The sequence below is a fragment of the Athene noctua genome, chromosome 1 (assembly GCF_965140245.1).
Source record: "Athene noctua chromosome 1, bAthNoc1.hap1.1, whole genome shotgun sequence".
NCBI lineage: Eukaryota > Metazoa > Chordata > Aves > Strigiformes > Strigidae > Athene > Athene noctua.
Genome location: NC_134037.1, coordinates 194,923,819 through 194,946,794, shown reverse-complemented (window position 1 = coordinate 194,946,794; position 22,976 = coordinate 194,923,819). Strand labels below are relative to the sequence as shown.

Below are 22,976 nucleotides of genomic sequence, written 5' to 3'. Positions count from 1 at the left end.
AATAAATAAGTAGCAGGGAAGGCTGGAAATCTTCCAATCACAAAAGCTCCCGAAATGGAAGCAACATCCAATCTGGCCCACCACATCTTCTAGGTGGGCACTCCTTTCCTGCCTTTTAGTGATGCTTTCAGTATTCATAACAGCTGTGGAATTAGGCCTTCTGAACAAGAAGAAGCCAACATGCAGTCTTTATTTTTCCCCATCAGTCCCAAAGTATTCTGCATTGAGTTACAAAGTGAAAACCAACACACTCTCAGATGGTTTTAATTTCAGCTTGGGCCCAATGCCAGACAAAGTTTCCCCATTGTTAAAACTCCACCCCATCTTTTCCATACCATGCATACAGTCCCATCCTCATCCCACCTTCCAAACATATGTGGACTTGCACACACATACACAGAGAACCAGTCACTCCTACAATACAGATCCAAATTCATCTCCCCTGCTGTCTCAGCTAGGCTCATTGCTTTCCCTGAGATGACTAATAGTCAAATTGAATTTGGTCTATAATGCAGATTTTTAATATTTGGGAAAAACGAAGGCTACATAAAACACACATTTTCATGTCCTAGATATTGTCTTCATAAGAAGCCTTTTTTAATAAAAAAGTCATTTTACATAACCAGGAAAATGTTTGTTGGAGCAGCCAATTATTCCATTCAAAAATAAAAGGGTTAAAACTTGATTAAAATATTAATGCTATAATTCAAAGTATAATTTCAGCATAACTTCAGCTACTGATTTAACTACAGCATTTTGGCTTACAGAATCATGCAACAGACACGGATTTCAGAATACTTAATTATACAGCTTTCAAATGCATACAGAAAAGAAAAAACACGTAAGGGAGGCAGTTAAACTTTTACATGTACAGACTAGCACCAGGTTGCTGTTCATGGCAATTGTCTTCTCTCTTGTCCTCTTCCCATGAATGCTGAATGAACAACTGCACTCTATTTTTATAAAGTGCAGACATGTTTGCTTGTATTAAAGCTAAGGCAAGTAGTGAAAAACAGGAGAGGAGGTAGATTGAATTACTGTGTTTCAATGTTTGTTCTCCTCTACCTTGTACCATTCTCCACAAGCAGAAGCACACAGTAAATGTTAAAAGGCAAACGTATAAAGTGTTGATTTGGCCCACTTCATGTTGGGCTTTTGGTTGCAGAAAATTTTTACCTTCCTCTGTTTGCAAAACTGAAAAAGTGCTGCTAATAGTTCAATATGGAGAACCACGTGTGTATTTTCTAAAGAATTAAAAACAACTACTTGGGACAAAAGGTGGTTCCTTCCTGTATTGAGTTTTGTGTCCTTTACCCTTAAACAAGTAACAGAAGAACTTCCAGAAGTCTGCCTGCACACTTAGGATTGACATAATGGTAATAAAGTATAAAATTGTGTTCCAGTTTACGGTCATGAAGTTTCACTAGGATTCCTGTATTACCTTCAGCAGCATATGACTAGTCAGAGTGTAAATAAATGGCACGCCCTACCAACAAGAACAGCATTCCTGCTAATAAAGCAAAAAATACTCCTATAGGAGCCAACATAAAAGACCAGCCATAACGTACGTAAACAGCAAAGTCTGGGCAATCCATTTTTTTCATGTTTGTGTAGTTTTCCAGATCAGCCATCACCTGGACCCAGATGACATACATCACGACTATCAGTGAAAACAAGACACCTGGAAAAGAAACACCAGGTTTTAACAACAGAGTTTGAGACAAGTGCTGAGTGCATTTACTGCAACACCTAGAAACCCACCAATGCCTGAGGCCCCATCTGCAATACTCGGTCAGCCATCACTGGGTATTTTTTTGTTTTTGGCTTCCTCTAACAAGCACTATCTCCATCTTGCTTCTGATTTCCACTGAAAAGCATACTCCCACAACAAGAGATCTATCTGCTTTTGGTAGGCAGACTGAAACAGAGGTGAGTTTATGGACAAAATTCAGGCAGGTATTTACTGTTTTGAATTCAAAAGTAAAAAGGAGGGGGGGAAGGAGGGGGGACAGGATGGGATGACCTGATAAAAAAATACATACTTTTTCTTCCCAAACTCTGTCACTGTTTCTATCCACAGTCTTTTGGATGAGGTATGAAAAGGGGAAGGAGGTGGAAAATCTTTCTATCATCTTCACCTCTCTACATTTGCTTCTTCTTTCTTATGAAAAAGTCTTTGTTTGGAACATACTAACTTCAGAGTATTCTACTCAAATATTTTGCAGACAAATTCAGATGTATTTAATTCAAAATCCTCCACATTAGAAATTAAGATCCCAGTATAGGAATAAAACCCAGCAATAAGGAAATAATAGCTATGAAGCAGGCTATTGGTATTAACCTGACTGGATACAAGAGTTTCCTGTAATTAATCCACCACATCATTCACAGCTTTTTCCCAACCACTCCACTGAAAGGCCTTTGGATTGTTTACACATGATAGTAATAGGAGCACATGTCCTTACAAACTTTGTTAATCTCTTTGTTACCATACACCATAAAGAGATATAAGAAGAAAGTGCATTTCAAAGATCAGTTGCATTTCTAATATTTCATTTCACTTTAGAGGAATGTGGACACTTGAGAAATGCAAGCCTGCAGCACAGATGCTTCAGCAGATTTGCTGGAAAACTGAGGGCACAAGTCTGAATTTTTTGCATGCTCCAGCCTGTACCCACTTGCTCCCTGAGCTCCAGCTGTCACAGCACAGTTACAGCAGCAGGACTATCTATTCCAACATTAAAATATTTGGAGGACACCACCCCATCATGTTTTCATCCCAGGATGTTTAGGTGCCTCACTAAAACCACAAGCCAGTGCATACTCCTGGGAACACTTATTGACAAATTTGAGTCTATAGGCTGTAGAGCCGCAGAATGTCAGTCAAATGTATTTGGGTCTTTTCCCCATCCTCCTAAATACTTGCAATGCAACCTTGAACAAATGGGACACTTGTGGCAAAACCCACAAATGCACTTTGTAAGCACCCATGGACAGGAGTTTGCTTCCAGACCCACCTGTCCTGGTAACCTTTCATGGTTACCTTTCCTCATCCCCACCCTGAGAGGTTGCCTCACCACCTCCTTTCCCTGTCCTTCTAAGCACCTACCAGGGAGCAACTCTCTTGTCATCACTCCCTCATTTGCTTCAGACAAAATCAGACAGGTTAGCTGAAGCAGTTTAAATTCGTGATCTGGTGACATTCTTGTTGGTGCTTTATGGTCAAAATCTAACAGCTTTACATTCTGGACATGCTGAACATCTGACGTGAGAGCTCACAACTCAATGCTTGTGAACATTATCTTTAGAAGCCCACCCAAAAATGAGCTGAAGTAGTTAATCTGAAGCATAATCAAAAAGTGACTGAAAATCCCAAAGAATTTGCAATTTTTATGAGGCTGAAAGAAGGTAGAAAAACTACATAAAGAAGGAGGCAGACACATTTCTCATCTATGAAATGTACTTCCAGGATTACATTTTTTGCTAGGGCTCAAATTCCTAACAAAGTTTGGAAAAAACCAACACTAAACTCCAAAAGGCATAAATTCAATTTTGAAAGTATTTTGCCTAAGTAAAACTCAATTTTGATGGGATTTAGTACTATGCTTGTATTAAACATAAAACTGGTGAAACAGTCAGAGAGAAGGATCACCTTAGGGCCAGACATAAAGAATGAGAAATAAAGACTCTCCAAATATAAGTCAAATTGAGAAGAAGATTCCTGTAACAGGACGTCTAATGTTAACAGATAATGTAGGCAGCATAGGAAAATTAGAACCAAACAGAGCTAGCAACTTTTGATGTAAAAAATAAAAATATTCAAGGCCAAATTAATAAATGGAATTGTTAAGGACATGGAAGTTTGTCAAGGTTTCAAAACTTCAGCAACAACAAAAAAACTATAGCCCAAAGATTTGGAAAGATACATTAATAATATGGCAAAATCCATATGAACATTGGAATTTACCTTTTCAGATGGCTGTGCCTGTGCATTTTCAAATGTCTGTAGTCTACTATTTATTCTCTACATTGGGCCAAACAGTCCAAAACAATAATAATTACAAAAAGTAGTGATGCATATTCCCTTACTATAGCAGTAGGTAAGTATAATCAGGCCTTGCACATCTGGAATGACGTCAGGGTCAAGACTCTGTCAGAGGTTCTTTAGTCTCAAAATGGGCACCCCTTGCTCTTCGGGCAGTCTGAAGCAACACCTTCTTAAAGTCTAAACTATAGTCAAGACCATGTAGGTGCAAAATAGCAAGCCAGTGCTGCCAGTAGTAAACCAGCTTCAGGGAAGCCAAAATCCATCAGGTGATTTCACAGCAAGATGTTGATACCTGTGTGTGGCAAATTGTTGGGTATGGAAATTTGCTGACAAAATGTATGTCAAACAGAGATAAATGACCTTTAAAAGAGAAGAAAAAGAAAGAGAGAATATGTAAACTCTCTTAGTTAATTAAGGTACTAAAGGAGTATTTAAGGGTTCTCACTATCTGCTAATGGAGGCTAATTAGTAGATATATTGCTTAGTGTGTTCAAGAAATGTCTTGAACAGTAGAATCAGACTAAGTAAAAACTGACCGTGTCCTGTTGTCTCTAACAGCATTTCATTCGTTAGTGCTCCTTTTGTCTAATTTTCAGAGAGTTATGATTTCATGGGAGTCAAGCACAGGACTTTACTGAATGTATATTTATTCTGGGAAATCTGTTCCTTTAGTCTTGCACTGGCTATCTATTGTGAATGTCATGAACTCTCACAGCCAAACTCCAAGGCAAAATTACTGCGATTGAAAAAAAATCTCCACAATTTCATGAAGCAAATATTTTTAGGAACAATGTGCGTTATGATGTATTTCTACATTTTCGGCATTTAGACCTTTTGCATAGTGTGCAGGTGTCCATTTGCCCTTGCCTTTTAGTGACTATAAAATTAAAAAGCAGGAGTGATGGAGGAAATTATTCCTAGAACATGAAATATGTCCGAGAGAGATTAAGACAAATAAATACTTCCCTCCTCCTCTTTTTTCTTTTTTCTTTCTTTCCATTTTGATTTTTTTTTTTTAAGAACACACATTTGATACACAGCTCTGTGCAGTGTGATAAGACATGGACTTCTCAGAGGTCACTCTTCCCTGTCTTTTGCATTTATTCTTTTGAATTTCTTTCAAACAAATACTTGTGCATATTGCAGAGGAGAAAGAATACAGAACCTTTAGAAATGTCTATGAATTCAAGAAGCAGTTTGCTGGCCTTTAGTACTTATTCTTCCCACGTAGAAATGCCTTTCACTTGTCAATGGTGAATGGCTGTTTATGGCATGAATCTTTTACTATGCAGACATGAAGACAACAGGTGCTGGAAAGAATGATGTGAGCTTTTTACTTGTGCCTAGAAGTTTAGAACTCTTTATCTCACTTGAGAAAAACTTGTATGTATGTATATGTTTGGGGTTTTTTCAATTGCATTGTTCTGTCCTTGTCCTTATTACAGATTCTACCACCTACCTTGGCCTCTTGTAACCTTTATTTAAAAAGTATGGTTGACATTCCTCTCTGAAGTACATGCAGAGGATCCCACTTAAGAGTTATGGGAGTTGGCATATATCTCTGAAGACAGATTTTTGTCCTCATCTAGGAGCTAGAATTATAATAGCTTTTTTCACTCTTTTGGCAGGAAGCAGAAGTCGTACTTCTAATCTTGCTTCTTTGCAAGGGTGTGATTCTGTAATGCTCTGTGCACATCCAGGGGCTTGCTTGTTTGACATCAGCACAAGTGGATAGTTTCCACCATCACCCAGGCAGGAACGGGCCCAAGGTAATTATGGACTTTATTGAAGGCTGCTCTAAGTGACACCTTTCCCCTTCTTTTCCTATGACCTTTGAAGCAACTATAAGGCTTCTTACAGATTGCACTGCTGTAGCTGCTCTTGGTCCATCCTCTGATATTGTAGACATGGAAGAGAGGTAGCAAAGACAGCACTCAAGTCACTGACTGTGGTATCATTGAACTGATAGGCACTTTCTCCCCACAGGCATAGCATCTGTAGCCTCAGGTAGCTAATGTGGTTACAAAGTTTAACAGGGAAAGTTGCTAGCCAGTAAACTGACACCAATACTAATAATTGTATGGGCCTCTCCATTTGTGGTGGTTCAGCTGCACCATTCAATAAGTGGGCAGACTTTCTTAAAGCTTGAGATGAAGAAAAGGCATGTGTGTGACTCTGCCACAGATCAGACATCAGAATTGCTCTTTGGGTAGCAGCACAACTGAAATCCCATCTCAAATGCATGTACGTAAATGAACTCAGTGTGGGAATAACACAGGAGGAATTCAAGTTCACGCAGTCACAGCATGATGGATGAGCCACTGCAGCTACAGACATGGTGAGATGGCTTGCCTGATTGAAATGGATACAGACTCTTTGAGAACAGGCAGTTAAGATGTGTTGGGATGGCTGCAGTCTGCACAAAGAAATATCTTGAACGGGCAGAGATCATCTAAGTAACAGGAGCTTATGGGATAAGATCAACAACGTGCATAAAAAGGGTGTAGTCATTATGGGCATCTGCTAAAGGCCACCCATTCAATAAGAGGAAGTGGACTGGAAAAATAGTTATGATTTCTCATTCTCACAAGGGACTCAGCCACCTCCCAATATCTTCTAGAAGGGCAACTTGCAGAGAGCAAGTAATCCAGGAGGTAGGTAGCTGGACTGCATCAAGGATAACTTTTTTAAATAGGTGGGGAACAGACCAACTAATGGAAGTGCTTTGCTGGACCTGCTACTCACAAATAAGGAACAACTGGTCAGGAGTATGATAGATGGTGTTAGCTGTGGTTAAAATGGCCATGAAATGGCAAAGTTTAGTATCCTAGGAGGAATATGGCAGGTCAGGAGAACAGACTTCAGCCTGTTCAGGGAACTGGTAGGCAGGATCCCAAGGCAGGCTGCCCTGAAAGACAAAGGATGTCTTCAAGGGCAAAGGGGCCCAGAAGAACTGGTTGTTCCTCACAAACAACTTCCTTGAAGCACAAGAATGGTCCCTCTCAGTGTGCAAGATGTCAAGCAGGTCTATCAGAAATGAAATTAATTCACGCAGAGCTGCATTAGAAGAACACAATAATCAAGTTTGAAAATACTATTATTTCCTTTTACTCAGCACTTGTAACATCATATCTGGAAAACTGTGTCCAGTTTGAGGCCCTCTGGTGAAAGAGAGATACTGATAAACTGAGGTGATGACCACCAAGATGGTTAGGGGGATGGAGGACATGGAAAGGTTGAGTGAGCTGGGGAGTTTTAGTCTAGAGAACAAAATAGTCTTCATCTTCCTAAACGGAATTATAGAGAAGATGGGGATAGACACTTCAGATCTGCACACTGAAAGGATGAGACACAATGGTCACAATCTGCAGCAAGGACAATTTCAGGTGGACACCAGAAAAAAAGAAAAAAACCCAAACATTTTTCACAATTAAATTGGTCAATCTGGGACAAGTGCTCAAAGGTGCTGTAGAACATCAGTTATTGGAGACTTTAAAAACTTGACTTGGATAAGGCTCTGAGTTGCCAGATCTAACTTTGAAGCTAGCCTTGCTTTGAACGGGAGGTCAGACTTGATTTCCACAAGAGGTCTTTTCCAACTAAATTTATTCTGTGTCATTCTGGATCTCTGTTTAGGTTCCTCCTTTTATAGGTTCCTCCAAAAGGCAAGTCTATGTCCCTTAGAACAGATATGGTGAAGTGTCCCTCTGAGAGTGTTTCTTACTACTGACAATAGAAGTTTAAGCAGCTGGTTCATATAAAACACTTAGCTTTCAGATGGCTGAACAGTTGGCATGAATCCCATTCCAAATAATATCTTCAGCTGCTTTCTGAACCCTAAAATGGCATAGCAGACCACGCTACAACCTATTCTCTTTAGTTAAGGCAGAGCTTTTATTTGCTACCTTATTTGTCAGTTAAAGTTTCAAAAGGATATAGATACTTCAGTCCAATAACAGGTATTAAAACTGCTTCATCTAACATTTTTCTTTAAAAATATGTAAGTAGGAAAATGACTGATCTTCTTATCTTCTTCCAAACTTCCACAGAACAACCACCTTGTCTAACTTCTTTCTCAGAAGCCTACTATTCTCGTCAGTATAACAGCTACTTGAATTTTGTGGTAAGACAGCATCCAGGCCCTTTCACAACAATGTATGTAATTCCTCTTTTTCTTCAAATCAATATGCTGGTTTCTGTCTTACAAGAACTCAAACATCATCTATGATCTAAATCACATTACATCTGTTCATTTTCCTACTGGGTCTGTGTTTAAATAGACGCACATCCTGGCTGTATTCTGATCACATGTTGGCATGACCACTTCTCATCACACTACCCTTTCATGCTCTGTTTTCCTTTGGGAGGTAGTAAACAAACAGGCTCTCTAGGCCTGAAGGAGATGGACAGAAGAAGAAGGGGTCAGGGCAGCAGGGAACACAGTAGAGCACACCACCCTGATTTCTAGAGTCAGGCTAAAACACTCCTCTTCTGCATCATGTTCTACTTTATCTTGCTCTGCCCCAAATTATCCCAGATTAAGATATTAACTACTGTAAGGAATTCCTATTGGGAGAGAAAGAGAGAAACCAATTTCATTCTGTCATATCTTTGGGTCTGAGAATCCCTCTTACTCTCCATTTAACATCATGAGCTATTGATCAGTAACACCACAGAAAACCAAGTTGTTGCCCAATACACCCCACAGGACATAGTTTTAAGTACTGACAATGAAAAGTGTTTATAAGCTCTTCTTATGTCAGTATGGTCACTCCCACTAGCATGATTTTAATTCATGACATAGTTAAACCCTCATCCTGGCTACAGGAGTACTTGAGAGAAAAGCTGACAGCACCACACTATTTAAAAAATGTTTTTTTGAGTGATCAGAAGTGTTGGATTAGGATAATGATATTTACAGTAAGCACCTTCCCCAGGGAGCCCTGCCCTTCTGGTGAGACTGGAGTAGATGCAGAAGAGTTTGGTCAGGAACCATGTGCCCCTATCAAAGCCAAAATATCTTGTGTAAGGTGAATAGCTCCAGGGTCCTTATTCTGCTGCCACCACTACCTTTCCAGAAATCATAGCAGGATTTTGCTAAATATCTTTGCTTTTCAACAACAATGGTAATAATAAAAATAACACAGCTCTTCTCTGAAGCCCTGATTGAGAACAGTCCTGAAGTTGAAAGATACTACATATAGAGAGAGTAAAAAGTCAGAATTTCCCTTGAAGAATATCCACTCTATAGGGACAAAGGGTGAGAGGGGCAAAGAGATAGGCCCAAGGTCACACACTGGGATAATAGAGCTCACTTAACTTCACACACCTGAAAAAATAGTCTCTCTAGATTCCCTCAGTAAAGGAAAGAAAGGTATAGGGTTCCTTCATAGCACATTCATCTGATCCAATTAGGCCTCTCTTTCAGGATGAAATGAATCCCCATCTGGGGGAACTTCTTAAAAACCTACTGGTTTTACTGCCAATAAATGTTATTGCTTCTTGCAGGCCTCTTAGGGAAGCCAAGGGAGACTAGTACAGACTTGGGGATCTAACTTTTCCCTGCCTAAATGAGGGCAGATGAACTGACCCAGAGCGAAGAACACACACATCGCTTTGTATCTCTACCCATTGGTTCCTGGTGTCTTTCAAGTGCCCTTTTCCTCTCTAACAGCCTCTGCTACTTTCTAGTGACAGCTGAGGTTTTTTACAGATCACAAATGCAGAAAAATTGCAGGACTCACATGGGATCTTACCCTGCAAATTAGTGACAAGAACTATTGAAATATCTTAGGATTTTCATCAGACTATTAATATTTTTTGTATGTCTCTTGAAAGTGTGGAAGAGTAATTCTCAAGGGATCAAATGCAAGTATGCAGGAGTTTTTTCAGCAAAAATATTATAAAATACTTCCCACACTTCACTGAGAGTCCTTTAAAAGGGAATAATGATCACTAGCTGCATATGAAGAGCTGAGAGGTGAAGTGGGTAAGCAAGGTCAGCAGGTCAGTAACAGAAGCAAAAAGCAAGCCCAGGCCTCTTGGTTCTGACACAAGTGGCTCTACCCTGTAACACAATACTGCTCTCACAGGGCTGCCTCTCACCAGGCTTTATACAAAGAAGAACAGTGATTGACTACATACTATCAATTACATTCTACACAACTGTATCTTACACACCAGTGTGATGTCTTCCTAGACTTTTCAAGGTTAACCAAACAGCATCCCAGAAAGCTGCCCACATCAGCTGAATCCTGAGAGGGTGCATCCTCCATAGCACATGTGGGTTATGAGGAAGGATGGAATTCAGTTATTTGCTATCTTTCATCCACAGAGGTTTAGCGCTCCCACTAACTCATATGTGACAAGTATTTTGTGTATTCCAATCACATCCAAAACATTTATCCTGTGTTGGTCATGTCAATGTGGTCTGTCTTCCAACTTCTTTAGAACCCACTGTGATCACCCTGTGTGTCACTGATAAAAAAAAAAAAACCTCTCCTTAGCTAACAGCCCTTGAGAATCCTATAAGACAACATCCCTAAATATGCATTCTTTTTTCCTGCTAAAAAAAAAGTATATTGAAATTGCAGTGTAATTCCATGATTTGTCCTGGAATTTTTATTCTTAATCCAAAAGTATCTTTTAGAATAGCTTCATGACTAGATGTGGAAAGAATCGTCTCCATGGCAGGCACTCCAAAAGCCAAAGAATAGAAGCATATGCTTTTTCTTTCTTTTAACCATGATTAATATATTTTTTGGTCAAGGAAAATGAAAGAAATACCTCATCCTTTCTATTCTTTCATTGACTGAGCAAACAGTATACCCACCAGAAATGATGAAAAAGCCTCCTCCTGCTTTGTACAGAATGTGGCTGGCAAAAGGAGCTGCACAGATGATGAAGAAACTAGCCATCAAGATAGTGAACACTCCCAGGAGCATAAGAACTGTCCAGAAGCCTCGATAAACTGGAGAAAGGGAAAAAAGAAAAAAGGAAAAAAAAAAAAAACAAACACAACACTTTTTAGAACTTAAATAAATTACTTATTTGGCTAACAAAGAACATTCTTCTCCCCTCTCTCTTCACTTGCCATATTAACAAATGAATTTCATTCTATCATGCATATATGTTGTGTGTCATGTGGACCAAATTAGGTTTGAATGCCAGTCCTTATCTGATGATCACGGAAAATAGGTTGCAAGTTACCATGAATGAAATTCATGTGCTTCATATTTAGAAGTGCCTTGTAAGATAGCAACTTGACTAAATTTATGCTCTTTGGAAAATGGCACACCAAAGCTGTAGCAATGATTCTTTGGGATAAATGACTGGACTGATAGGATACAATTGTTTGATGAAAATTGTCTGGGAGAAGCAGAGAGATGCAACATCTTGACATTCTTAGTGGTCAGACCATATCACCAATAGCAATCTGTAAGTTCTCTATAATTTACAACTGGGTAATTCTCCTTACATACAGTCATATTCAATAAATGGAAATGTAAAGCAGGAGGTGGGAGAAACTCAAACAATGTAACCTAGGTTTCTGAAAAACAGTTAAGTATTGTAAACCAGCCTGTTCCTGCTCTAAAGCTCTTTGTATTTTATTAAATTTAAAATGTGATGTTTCAGAAGCCCCTGTTAGACAGTGCCAAGCAGTGCTGAATTAATGGATGCAGCTGGTGATAAATGAACCGAGAGTTTTGTGACATACTCTGGCCAAAAGAGTCTTTCTAACAATTATTTTTTAGCTGGTTAATTGCACATCCATTTAACAAAGTCATCATTTTACAAATGCTACAAGAGTGACATAAATTTCTCCCATGAATTTAAAAATTGGTACATTAACACAACCCATTAGTAAAATTATGAGTTGCAAAGATCTCCATCGTCGGATCTGAAAATCTTGAAGCACTGACAATTCAGTCAGTGAAAAACATTTCCACCCAACTGAGGGGAAGCATATAAGCCAGCTGGCAAGTCAGGAAAAGTGAGTCACAAAAGAAACTGCCACTTATCATTTGACAGCACCTACTTACTGTTATGGCAAAACACAACCAAGCAACTATTATACTGGCTCATATCCTGAAAGTTTCAAATTCATACAGCTTGTTAGAGCCAACTATTCTGGAATAATTCATGTTTGCTCTCATCTGAAATCTGAAGGTGCTCTAGACATTATCAGCTCATGCTTCCACTAATGTGTCCCAAAAATCTAGTTTTTAACTTGACCAGCTTAACTCATGTTAAAGTACACACTGTCTTGCTGCTATCAGCCTTGTAAATGTATTACCTAGATTACATTCACCTCATCACATTGGTCACACTTTTTAAATAACATCCTTTTTAATCCAGGCAAACATTAAGACATAATTTTTCGCCACACTGATCAGCAGATTTGGGCATAGGAAGGATGAATGTGTCTGAAAGTAGCTGGCAGAGGGTTAAAACTGTGTTTTGGTTCATATCCACTACAAGTCTTCTTTCCACATAAACAAAAAAAAAATGGAAACAGCAGGTAAGAAATAAGGTTGTGGCTCACCAAAGCAGTTAAGTGTGTATTCTGCTTTAAGTACTCTACCTCTTACGGGATTTAGGCACCTGTTTAAAGTTAAACACATAGTTAAATGATTCACTTAATGCAAATGAACAGTGAATGGAGACCTAGGAAGGTAAATCTCTCAAGTCTTTCAGTCTTGGGTCTCTGAAGCAATTTCATATTATTTTACTCATGGGGCTACTTTGCTAAGCTTCATCGCAGTCCCCAAGTCCATGGGACATTACTTCCTCATTTAAAACCTAATACCGCTAAATCAGTCTATAACCACCCAACTCTTTTACATGGATGGCCCAAGGTATTTCAAAGTCATGCTACATAATAGGACACATTGGCCAAAATGGACCTTGAAAAAGCTTTCTTCGATATCATTATGGTCAGTCACCTAAGTCATACAGCACTGTTTCTATTTTCTGAATGGATGAGGACACAAGATTTTTCAGCATTACAAAATCAGTATCCAATTTCATTATCTGCTCCTCATACAGGAAGCTTTGAAGTCTGCTTTTAGTGAAATTTTACCAGAAAAGCTTGATTTGTTCAAATATTCCTGGAAATGGAACACAAAAGGAGTACAAATGTACCTGATGAAAATTTGTTTAAACCTCTCTGTAACTATACAAGAGAAAAGCAGCTTCTCTGCTCCAACAGCACAACTATTTTATGCATTATTCGTGAAATACTGATTTGACCTAGCTATCACCTGAAATAATCTTCCATTCTATTTCTATAGAAATAATCATTTACTCTAAAGAATCATGGATAAATTCTGATGATCCTAATACTTGTTTATCCAGCTAACTCCGTCATTAAATATCAATTAGAAAACAGTATAGTTGACAGGTAAAAAGTCTGCAATGCTCCCAAGTCTGTGACTTTTCAAGCAAAAGACTACTCCATCTAATTTGCAAGACAGTAAGTAATTTGGATCATTTATGGCATAGGTCTGAGGAAACATCCTAAGAGCATTTAGACTTTTTCTTTAGCAAGGGAGTTAAAAAGCAACCATTTTTCTGCAAAGAGGGCTTCACTTATTTCATATTCAGACCATTTTTTCTCAGACACATTTCCCACCTTCTCTGCCTAGATGGCAAGATCAGTTCCTACAGGGCTAATAATTCAAAATTACAATGCAGCCCTACAGCTATCATTTAGCTTAGCTGGTATCTACAGATGAACACAAAAGAGCTGGTTGAAATTAAACCTTCCTAAGAATGAATTTACTCTTCAAGTCAAAGACTTTGCTGCTCTGAGACTGAGGTTAACCATGACAGATAAAATGCAACAGAAGATGCTGCTTTGAATTATGTTTCTTTATATCCCATGAAAAGGGCTGACACTGTGATCCAAGCAGCCTGTTTCAAGAAATAATGGTTCCGTGCACCTATATAAAGTGCTAACAGAAGTCTTACTGAGGCAGTTCATCTGGTCCAGATTATGAGTATCCTTGTCTCTGCAAGGTACTTCACAGATAAGTTTGAGTTAACTACCGCAAACACATGCATTATTCCAAGTATTTCCTACAATAGAAGAAATAATGTACAAGTACTACCACAGAGTCTGTGGTAAACCTATCTGCAGTGTTAATCTTAGATACCATTGCTCTGTGTTGCAAGAGTGCTAAACAGAAGGTTCTGTAACTTGTCTTGGTAAGCTGCCCCTTTGTTGGGTACAACATTTGTCTTGGCAGTGACAGGAAGGCCTAAAAATAAAATAGTACTTAGAGGAAAACAGGAGTACACACGGTATGCTTGTCTTCGAGCTCTGCATGGTTTAGCCTGTACACTATGAGAACATTATAGCTGCAGTATATTCCTCCAAAATTGCATGACCTGTAGTTTTCCCTTGCTACTTACTTTGCTCCCTAAAGATCCTAATTTAGGTGCCTCTGGAGACTTCTGCATCATTTGAAAACTAGAAGTATCTGGTTTTGAGTAAGGGACCAAATTTTGGAGAAATGGCTGAAGATTATCAAAATCACCCTTTTCTAGTATAGTAGACCCCAGCATTGATTATAAAGTGAAGGCACAGATTTATATGTTAAGATGTTACTGGTGCATGATATGAAAGACAAGCAATAATTATTTGACAAAGTTACACTGACGTGCAGAATAACGACTTTACAACCAGTAAGGTTATAAAGAAGGCATGTTTATTCAGAGCTGGGTGCATGGGAGATCGCTCCTCCACAAACATGCACCTTTTGGAGCGAAAAGCAGCTCCTTTCTATAGTGTAAAACGTTTACGTATTCATTATAATCCCGAGAATAGGGAGAGATATTACAATTAGTTTTGAGAATTCATTATCATAAATCCCGTCCCAAGTTCCTCCCCGTTGCGTCTGCACAGTGGTTCCTGGTGGTCTTGGGCAGGGGTCTTCAGGGTGAAGATTGAAGATGCCTCCTCTTCCTCTCATGACTTTTCACCCAATTAGGTCTTTTCAGCATGTCAATTTAAATTTACTTGAAACCCTGTTTCTTATCTTGGGACTCAGTAGTTGCAGCCCCTCCCTTATCTCAAGAGCCCATTCTGCTGAGAGCTTATCCTGCTGAGAGCCCACCCCGCTGAGAGCCTTGCATCTATTTTGTTAAAGCTTCTCACTTCAACACCTACAACACACACTTGTTGTGTAGGAGCCATGCACACCTCTGAAGCTCCATAATGGGTTTTTCAGGAGCAGATTAGCTAATGACACAATGCGACACCCATCTACTGTTGGAGATGTTAACATCAACTGCATGAAAACATACCACATATTTTATTCCCTTTGCTGATTTCAAGTGTTTTAAAGTGTATCTCAGCTATCAACCCATACATTTTCTATGGCCTATCAAAAAAAACCCGTCACTTAATATTAAGTTTAATATCAATATGAAATATTAAGCACTGCAAAGATGAAAAGCTTTTTGAAGCATGTGTGAGTACAGTGATGCATAAACATTATCAAGTATAGGCAAAATTACTTGGAAAAGTTGCCTTAATTTTTCACCCCCAAGTTCACATCCTAAAGTGAACCTTTCCTGTAATTTGACTGTGGATTGTATTTTAGAATATGTCTTTTTTACTTGTCTATTTAACATAACAGATATCAGAATGATTTTGACAAGAGTCCTGCCACCCACAATATAAAATATAGTGAAAGGTGAAGTGTCTGAACTGCTCTAAATCAGGATTATCTTCTCTGCAGCTAAACAGCTGTAAATGAGACCACAGATCTCAGCAGCAGTGCAGGAGACCTGGCAACACAGTAAACCTTGCAAGACTTTTCTCTGTTTTACTCAGTACCCTTTACTATCCTTTAGTAGTAGTAATCTTTTTTTTTTTTTTAATAACCTTAAAAATAAAACAAACACAATATTCACAGTATGAATACATAGCTTTTTTTAAATACTTCCTGCTTTATCACTGCTTGGTGGGTGGGGAGTTCTCCCTTAGTAAATGTACTGTATTACAGTCTCTCATGGGCAATTATGTGACTGGATTACATAACAGCATTTTTTTTTTCCCTAGAAATAGGCTACTGCTAACAATTCACTGTACAGATTTTATTTTCAGATTTCATTGCTGATATTTTCTAGATTACTTTAGGTTAATTTCAACCCAGTAACAAACCTGCCAATAAATTTGATCACACCATTTCATATTTAACAGTTTCTGAACCAGAATTTTGCTTCAGTCCTGCAAACACTGTATATTCTACATTATATTAGGCACTACTTCAAATGCTGGCAATGTGCCTAGTAGTGGAAAAAATAAGATACTAATAGTTAGGAAAAAAAGAATTATCAGCTACAAATCAGAGTATTAAACTAATTTGTCAGTGCAGCCCTATTAAATGGCTTCCAATTTAGCTTTAGGAGGCACCGGGGCAATTTACAACATTTAAGAAACTATTGTTTATTTCCAAATAAAGTTGGAAAAAAAAAAACTCAAAAATAATGACTTGACTCTAGTGCTAGATTTTGCACTTCTTTTTGTTAGGAATAATCTCACTATAGGCAAGGGGACTACTTGTACAAGTAAGGACTTTGTACCTTTTTCAAAACCAGGGGTAGTATTGTTATGCAGTAAAAGCATTTTATGTGTGATAGTCCTTGAATGTCAGTGTTAAGTAATCTAATGACAAAATACCATGCCTTAATCGAACTAGCAATGAATTATAATTTAAATACTAAAATATTATGTTTTCAGAATAGCCTGACAGGATAACCAATCTGATTACGATTGTACAAGCATATGTTTATTTTAGAATGTAGAAGTCACTACTCTGGCACTTGTATTGTATGGGCTAATTCAGTTTCTTTTATTCCTAGGTTGTAGTTTGTTGTAGATATGTTTGTGAATCAATCTGCTGGCAACACAGTGAGGTGCTGTCTAAGTCTACTTAAGAGCTGTACACTATAGTAGCTGTCACTATAAAACACTGTACCATCACAGAAAGTCACTAGAGTCAGGCTTCCCCTAAGCTTGTTTAGATGCCTGTTTTCAGGATAAGATAAACGACATGGTCTACAAATGTCTTTAAGCCCATTAACAATAAATGATGGTTAGCACAGCTGTAGACCACACCTTACACTGCAGGTAGGTGAAGTCCTTCCCACTCTGCCAACATATATCACAGAACCACTGAATGAACAAAACCATTATAACTGTGATTAAAAGGTGCAGTAAGCTGCGATTTCAAAGCAGTGCTATCCAACCCTTCAAAGCTGTTCATTCATCTGACAGTAATGATGAAAAGAAATCTGAGACATTAAAACATTAATTCAGATCTCCAATATAAGCATCACTATAGGCTTTTCTGTCTTTACATTTCCATCTAAGGCCATAATTCTTGACACCAAGAGCTCACAGCCCAGGTTTGTACAGCAGGATGAACCAAGCCTTTGGTCTAAAGCTTTGTAAGGTGTACTGTAACACTAAACTTCAAGGTTCTCGGTGTTTCAAGTCTTTCAGGAACTACCACACAAACATTGTAAAACCAACATACAAAAAGATATAAATAAGCTAAGAGGGGATAGATTGTGCCTATTTTGAAAGCTGGCCCAGAAAAGCTCTGAGCCAAATTCCTACTGATACTAAAGCCACAGGAGTTATGTCGAGAACTTGGTCCAGTCGCTGCACTCAGAAATCATCGGAGATTTTATGATCCTCAGGAAATGTATCTTTGCCTGAGACCTTCTAACTGGATAGTAACATGACACTCCACCAACAAGCCACACTTGTGTTTCCACTAGGGGCTGCAGTTAAATCCAAATTCCTCTGATAAGGTCCCAAAGCCAAACAGTCTGTAAAAGAAGTCACGTGTCTTTTCTTGCTCAGAAACTAACAGTTCTGCTAACAGAAAGTTAAACATTTTTAGAAAAATATGTTGTAGATACATGTTTGATTTTTCTAATGAAGTTTAAAGGTTTTTATTCAGGTGTTTATTTTTCTATGAAGGAGCAAACTAAGTATTTTTCAGATGACAGAATATTTCTTCTTATCCATTCCTAATTAAAACAGGACTTGAGGGACTCACTAAAAACACAGTGATAAACCTGTGTGGAAGAATTCTTTTTTTTCTCCCCAAAAGTGAGTATGTTGAGAAAGCTACAAGACACGAAAATGGTAATATTTTATCAAGAAACAGTGGCAGAAGCAAAAAAAGGGACAATAACATCAATATTTTACTAGTTTCCTTTTGTTCTATGTTCAGCTGATGCAAGGTATTAGATACAGCCAACTGGATACACAAATAGTTGAAGAAATATTGTTCTTTTTGAAATCAAACCAAGAGCTTTTACTGCTGGATTTTACAGAGAAGCATTTCTTGCACTGTGAATCAGGAAGAGGATAATAATCTTCTAGCATTTCTTAATTTAGAAACTGCAGTTGCAGCAAGGTTTTAAAAACTTGTTTGCCAATATCATGAGCAGGACTATCAAACTAGACTAAAGGAGAAGTAAGTTTTGAACTAACAGATGAGACAATAACATAACCTTCTTCATAAAAAGTTGTGAAAGGTTCTTGAACAAGCATACCTGCTCTAGTAAATAACTAAGCTTTGAATGTTGAAAATGAACTGAAGGCATAAAAAAAAACCCTCTTCAGTTTTAATGAGCTTGAAAGCAATCCAACTGTATCTATTTATATAGCAGGAATGGCTCTGAATATACTCTACCTGGGCCAGCATCTCTAGTACAGTTCTGCCTATTTTTAATCTCCTAATATGAAATATAGATAGGAAAATTATATTTGAGCAATGGTTCTTCTGGTAAACATTAACTAAAATTAATTAAACTTTTGATGATATTCCTTCTCCTTTCCTTATTCTTTGTTTGTCCACTTTTGTGTAATCATGGAATAAAATTTGAGGATCCTTTGCAAATGTATGAGTGAATGGTGGAATACAAACTCTGTCTAGATTATTAGGAGCTGATGATTGTCACTTTCAAATGGAAAGATAAACTGTTCTAGATGTGCTGTAAAGTTACAGATTAGATCTTTGAATGGTGAGGTCCAAATTCTTCCTGGACAAATTACTCATAATTTCTAAAGATTAACAGAACTATCGTCAGACCAATTTGTTTTCTTTTTCATGTCTGCAGCATAAAAAATGGATTCCGAACATGCATCTAAGTTAGCAAAGGTATAATTACAGCTTCAGGATAGGAAGGGACAACTTAAGTCAGTGATCTTAGAGACATGCAGCGTCCACACACCATGGGTTATTTAAAAAAACATATGAAATAGGTAGGAGTGATGCACTTCAGATACATTTGCATGATCTGATGAAATGTGACCAATATTTTTAAGTCGCATTTAAGAGCTGTAAAACCAGAGCTTTCCAGGCATTATTCAAACATAGGTTTTCAATTACTCTATATCTTATATATATGTGTGTGTGTGTGTATCTTGGTTACAGCACTAGAGCTTTTGAGTGTTAATATCTCAGTTTAACATAGTAAGTATCTTGAACTATTAAAGAGAATATACATATATTTAAAAAGAGCTTAGTTCAGAAAACAGGACTGCCTATTGCTGCAGCCTTAGGCTACAATATTTAGGTATGGCACACACTGTTCAGAGTAATTTCAGTGCCTCAGCTCCCTGTAGTGTCAATGGAAAGAAGCCGGCACATCCAGCAGTCGGTGCAGTATTTCTGAGTTAGTTGAATAAACTTAGGATCAAGGTGTTTCTCCTCCCTCCTCATAAAGTAAAAATGCAATGTATTTCCATGTGGTTATTTATTTAACAAAAATCAGCTTTATTGGAATGCATGAGAAGTACTTGTTTAATTCATTCAACCCAAGGAAGACACTTTTTATGTTGGAGAAAAAAAGAAATGTCTTTTCTTTATAAATTACTTCCATTCTGCCATCATGCTTAAAGCTAAGCATTCATTTAAGTGCTTTGCTGAATAGTGGTTTAAATATGCATGTTATGAGACGTATGAAACACCAAAACTCCATTAATTAAACTGTGTAGAGTGGTAAGGCTATTCTATACTGAAACAACCAAACTTTTTTCTTGAAACTATAGGCATTATATCCATTTGCAGCCAAAAAAGTACTTACTGATTGCAGAGTCATAGGAAGTTGAGTTGTGTTCATCGCGGATAAGAGGAAATGGTGACAGGTAAGCATGTGTACAATTCTTGGAAGGTGACTGGTTAGCTAAAAGTGAAAGAAAGCTAAAGATTAATATTTTACTGACTTAAAATATTTTAAGCCTGTTCTTCAAATGGGCAGAGTTTCATACATCCAGATTCCAGGTTATTTCCCAGGCAATGCTTACAGTGGATTTGGTTTGGTAAGAGGCACCAGCATTGTTATCCAGCCAAGGATATTCCTTAAAGGGCAACAGAGATTTGTACCATGAGAACAGTAAAGCAGCCTTGCTGAAGGCACCCTGCAATTTATATGCAGTGCATACGTATGCTTTTATATGCACATGTGACTTTCTCTTTTGTGGATTAATTATGTCCATCTCATTATTGCATGTCCCACCAAAAAAAAAAAAAAAAGAAAAAGAAAGAAAAAAATCCAGGAAATTACTTTTTCTCTTGTGAAAGAACAGTGAAAATATGAAGCATCTTCAGAAAGTTTAGAGTCTCAACAAATATGAATTTAGTCTATGGAATTGATGTCTCCTGAGAAGGGTAATTTCATCCTTTATATTAAATGCTTATAAAACTATCACCTTCTTCCTTGTAAAAGATAAAGTCTGAATATAGCTTAAACCACATTTAAATTTCAGATTCCTGACCACAGAATTTTCCAGATAAATAACAAGGGAAATTAACTGCAGTGAATATTACATTTGCCATCTAAGAGCAAGCAATATATTTAGCAAACTATGAGTTACTGAAATCAAATTTGTATTACACCTCCAGCTTTTCACAAGGATTGTGGAAATCTTGAAATAAGGAGAGGGAGCTCTGTACATCAGAGGTAGGGTCAAAGACAGGAAAAGAAATTTTGCTTGACCTCTTCATCATGGAAGATTTTGGGTATAAAATACTATCTGATCTTCCAGAATACTGGCATGTAGTGAAAGAAAGCAAAGGATCATCTGTGAATTTAGTAGAAGAATTCTTCTGGAGATGATGTGTCCTACACCATTTTCACAGTGGAATTGCCCATGCCTTCCTTAACCCACCCGCAGAACTAGTTGGATAAACTCTCCAAGCAAAAATTCATGGACCATCCTAACCACTAAGCTCTTTTTCACAACGTCACAGAAACAGTCTGTTTAACAATAAGTGGCAGGAGACTGTCCAGATAAGAATGGACTCAGATTAACAGGGCAGCCATAACTCTCACAGAATAAACTTGTAGTTAAATATGTATCATTTTGTCCCAGGGTTTCCTTTAGTACAGATTACAAAATTGTTTGTCAACAATTTATTTTAGGGTAGTTGAGGAACCTGATCACCAAAGAAGCCATATGAAATCCAGTGATTCATAAGAGAGAAAAAAAAACATTCAACAATTTTGAGAACAAACCACTCTAGATAATGTAAAAGGGAAGTTACTTACTATACCAGAAATTCCACATGCTGGCATTATTCTCTCCTACATTTCCACTAAACCAGCACCTCCAGAAGAAACCTTCATGATGGTAAGTGGCCTTCTCTCCCTATGGGGAAAAAAAAAAAAAAAAAAAAAAAAAAAAAAGCCATTATCATACAATTTTTAAATGGCTGAAAGAATCAAGTTCGACTGAAATTAGACGTCAAACTAAAACCCACCACCATCGTAATGAAGCACAGCCTGATTGAATATAGGTTAGCTATAGCATATCTAAACACATACTTCCTTTGAAAGAAGGTCATATTGCAAAAGTAGTATCACAAAAGATAAATTCATTTCAGAGTTGACTATAACTAGTTACAAGAGGTTTCGAAGCAGAAGGCCAAGATGAGTATATTCAGAAGTTCATACAGACACAAGTTCTTAGAAAATAAACACACCCAAGAAACCTACATGTATTCTTCTTGTTATAAATAAAAACGTGTGTACTAACCCCAACATCTTCAGGTGCTTTTGAACATCTTCCTACTTCTGTAGCAAGAAGCCAATAATCAGTTCCAAATGCCACCAAAAAAAGCAAAACACCCAGAGCAGCAAAGAAGCCTCCAAAAAATATCCCCACGCTCAGTTTCATTATCGAAGTTATCTTTAAAAAAATGCTTAACTACTTAAGAAGAAACAGTAAAATGAATAAAAATACTGAGAAAGAGACTAAAAGGCGGTTTGGAGAATACAGTTCATATCTGAAGAAGTTCCTATTCACTCGACTTTCTGCCTCTGCCCTTCTTCCCAATGCCCTCTGAGTTGATTTGCATCTCCTAATTTGTGTTCCATGTGGCCGACTCAAGCCTGACAGATGAAAAGGGCCTTCTATTTTAGGACACTGATGGCAGAGCTTCATTCTGTTTCTCTGTCTGGGCGAGGCCAGTCAGAAATAGCTGACCTTCCCCTAACTAATCAGGGATTGACTTGAAATATTATTGCAGCTGGTGCATCAACATCAGTGGAGATGGAGAGGAGTTACAACAGTTCTGTCCATCCACATGAACTGCGTTATGGAGCACATAGTAGTAGCAAGGACTTCCAAAGTTCAGGCTTGGTACTGAATGTTTCTTTGGCTGCTAGCAGGGAAGGAAATAGACACAACACTTCAGAAGTTACTATAAGTCACATTACTAAATGAAGGCTGAGGGTTTTTATGTAACTTTGAAATACAGTAGCCAAACTGCAGAGATGCCTTTGAAAAATCCTAAACTTATTCACAGATACAGTTAGCTTAAAAATGTACATCTTACCCTTAAAGTAATAGCTTTAACAACACTAAACTAAACATTTAACTTTTATTTATTCA

At 37.8% G+C, this 22,976-nt stretch overlaps 1 protein-coding gene across 3 annotated transcripts; it reads right to left on the bottom strand.

Annotated features, from left to right (window-relative positions):
* Nucleotides 1-573: 573 nt before the first annotated feature.
* TMEM182 (transmembrane protein 182) lies at nt 574-22,403 on the bottom strand. 3 transcript variants are annotated; one of them, XM_074930403.1, is made up of 5 exons: nt 22,107-22,403; nt 21,632-21,725; nt 20,168-20,266; nt 10,881-11,018; nt 574-1,681 (listed from the first exon to the last, which is right to left on the bottom strand). In XM_074930403.1, the coding sequence occupies exons 1-5, from the start codon at nt 22,257-22,259 to the stop codon at nt 1,458-1,460; spliced, it is 708 nt and encodes a 235-aa protein (XP_074786504.1). In that variant the 5' UTR covers nt 22,260-22,403; the 3' UTR covers nt 574-1,457. The 3 variants fall into 3 exon arrangements, with proteins under 3 accessions (XP_074786504.1, XP_074786495.1, XP_074786515.1); XM_074930394.1 differs by having other exon boundaries at nt 21,632-21,731; nt 22,119-22,403; XM_074930414.1 differs by having other exon boundaries at nt 21,632-21,722; nt 22,125-22,403.
* Between the last annotated feature and the right edge of the window lie 573 nt (nt 22,404-22,976).

Excerpts from the sequence above, each read along its gene's own strand:
- TMEM182 (XM_074930403.1), bottom strand. The coding sequence starts at position 22,259 with ATGAAACTGAGCGTGGGGATATTTTTTGGAGGCTTCTTTGCTGCTCTG. Across the intron at positions 21,726-22,106 it reads ATGTTGGGGTTAGTACACAC|AAGGCCACTTACCATCATGA; the intron begins GTTTTTATTTAT and ends CCATAGGGAGAG. Across the intron at positions 1,682-10,880 it reads AGGCTTTTTCATCATTTCTG|GTGTCTTGTTTTCACTGATA; the intron begins GTGGGTATACTG and ends TTTCTTTTCCAG.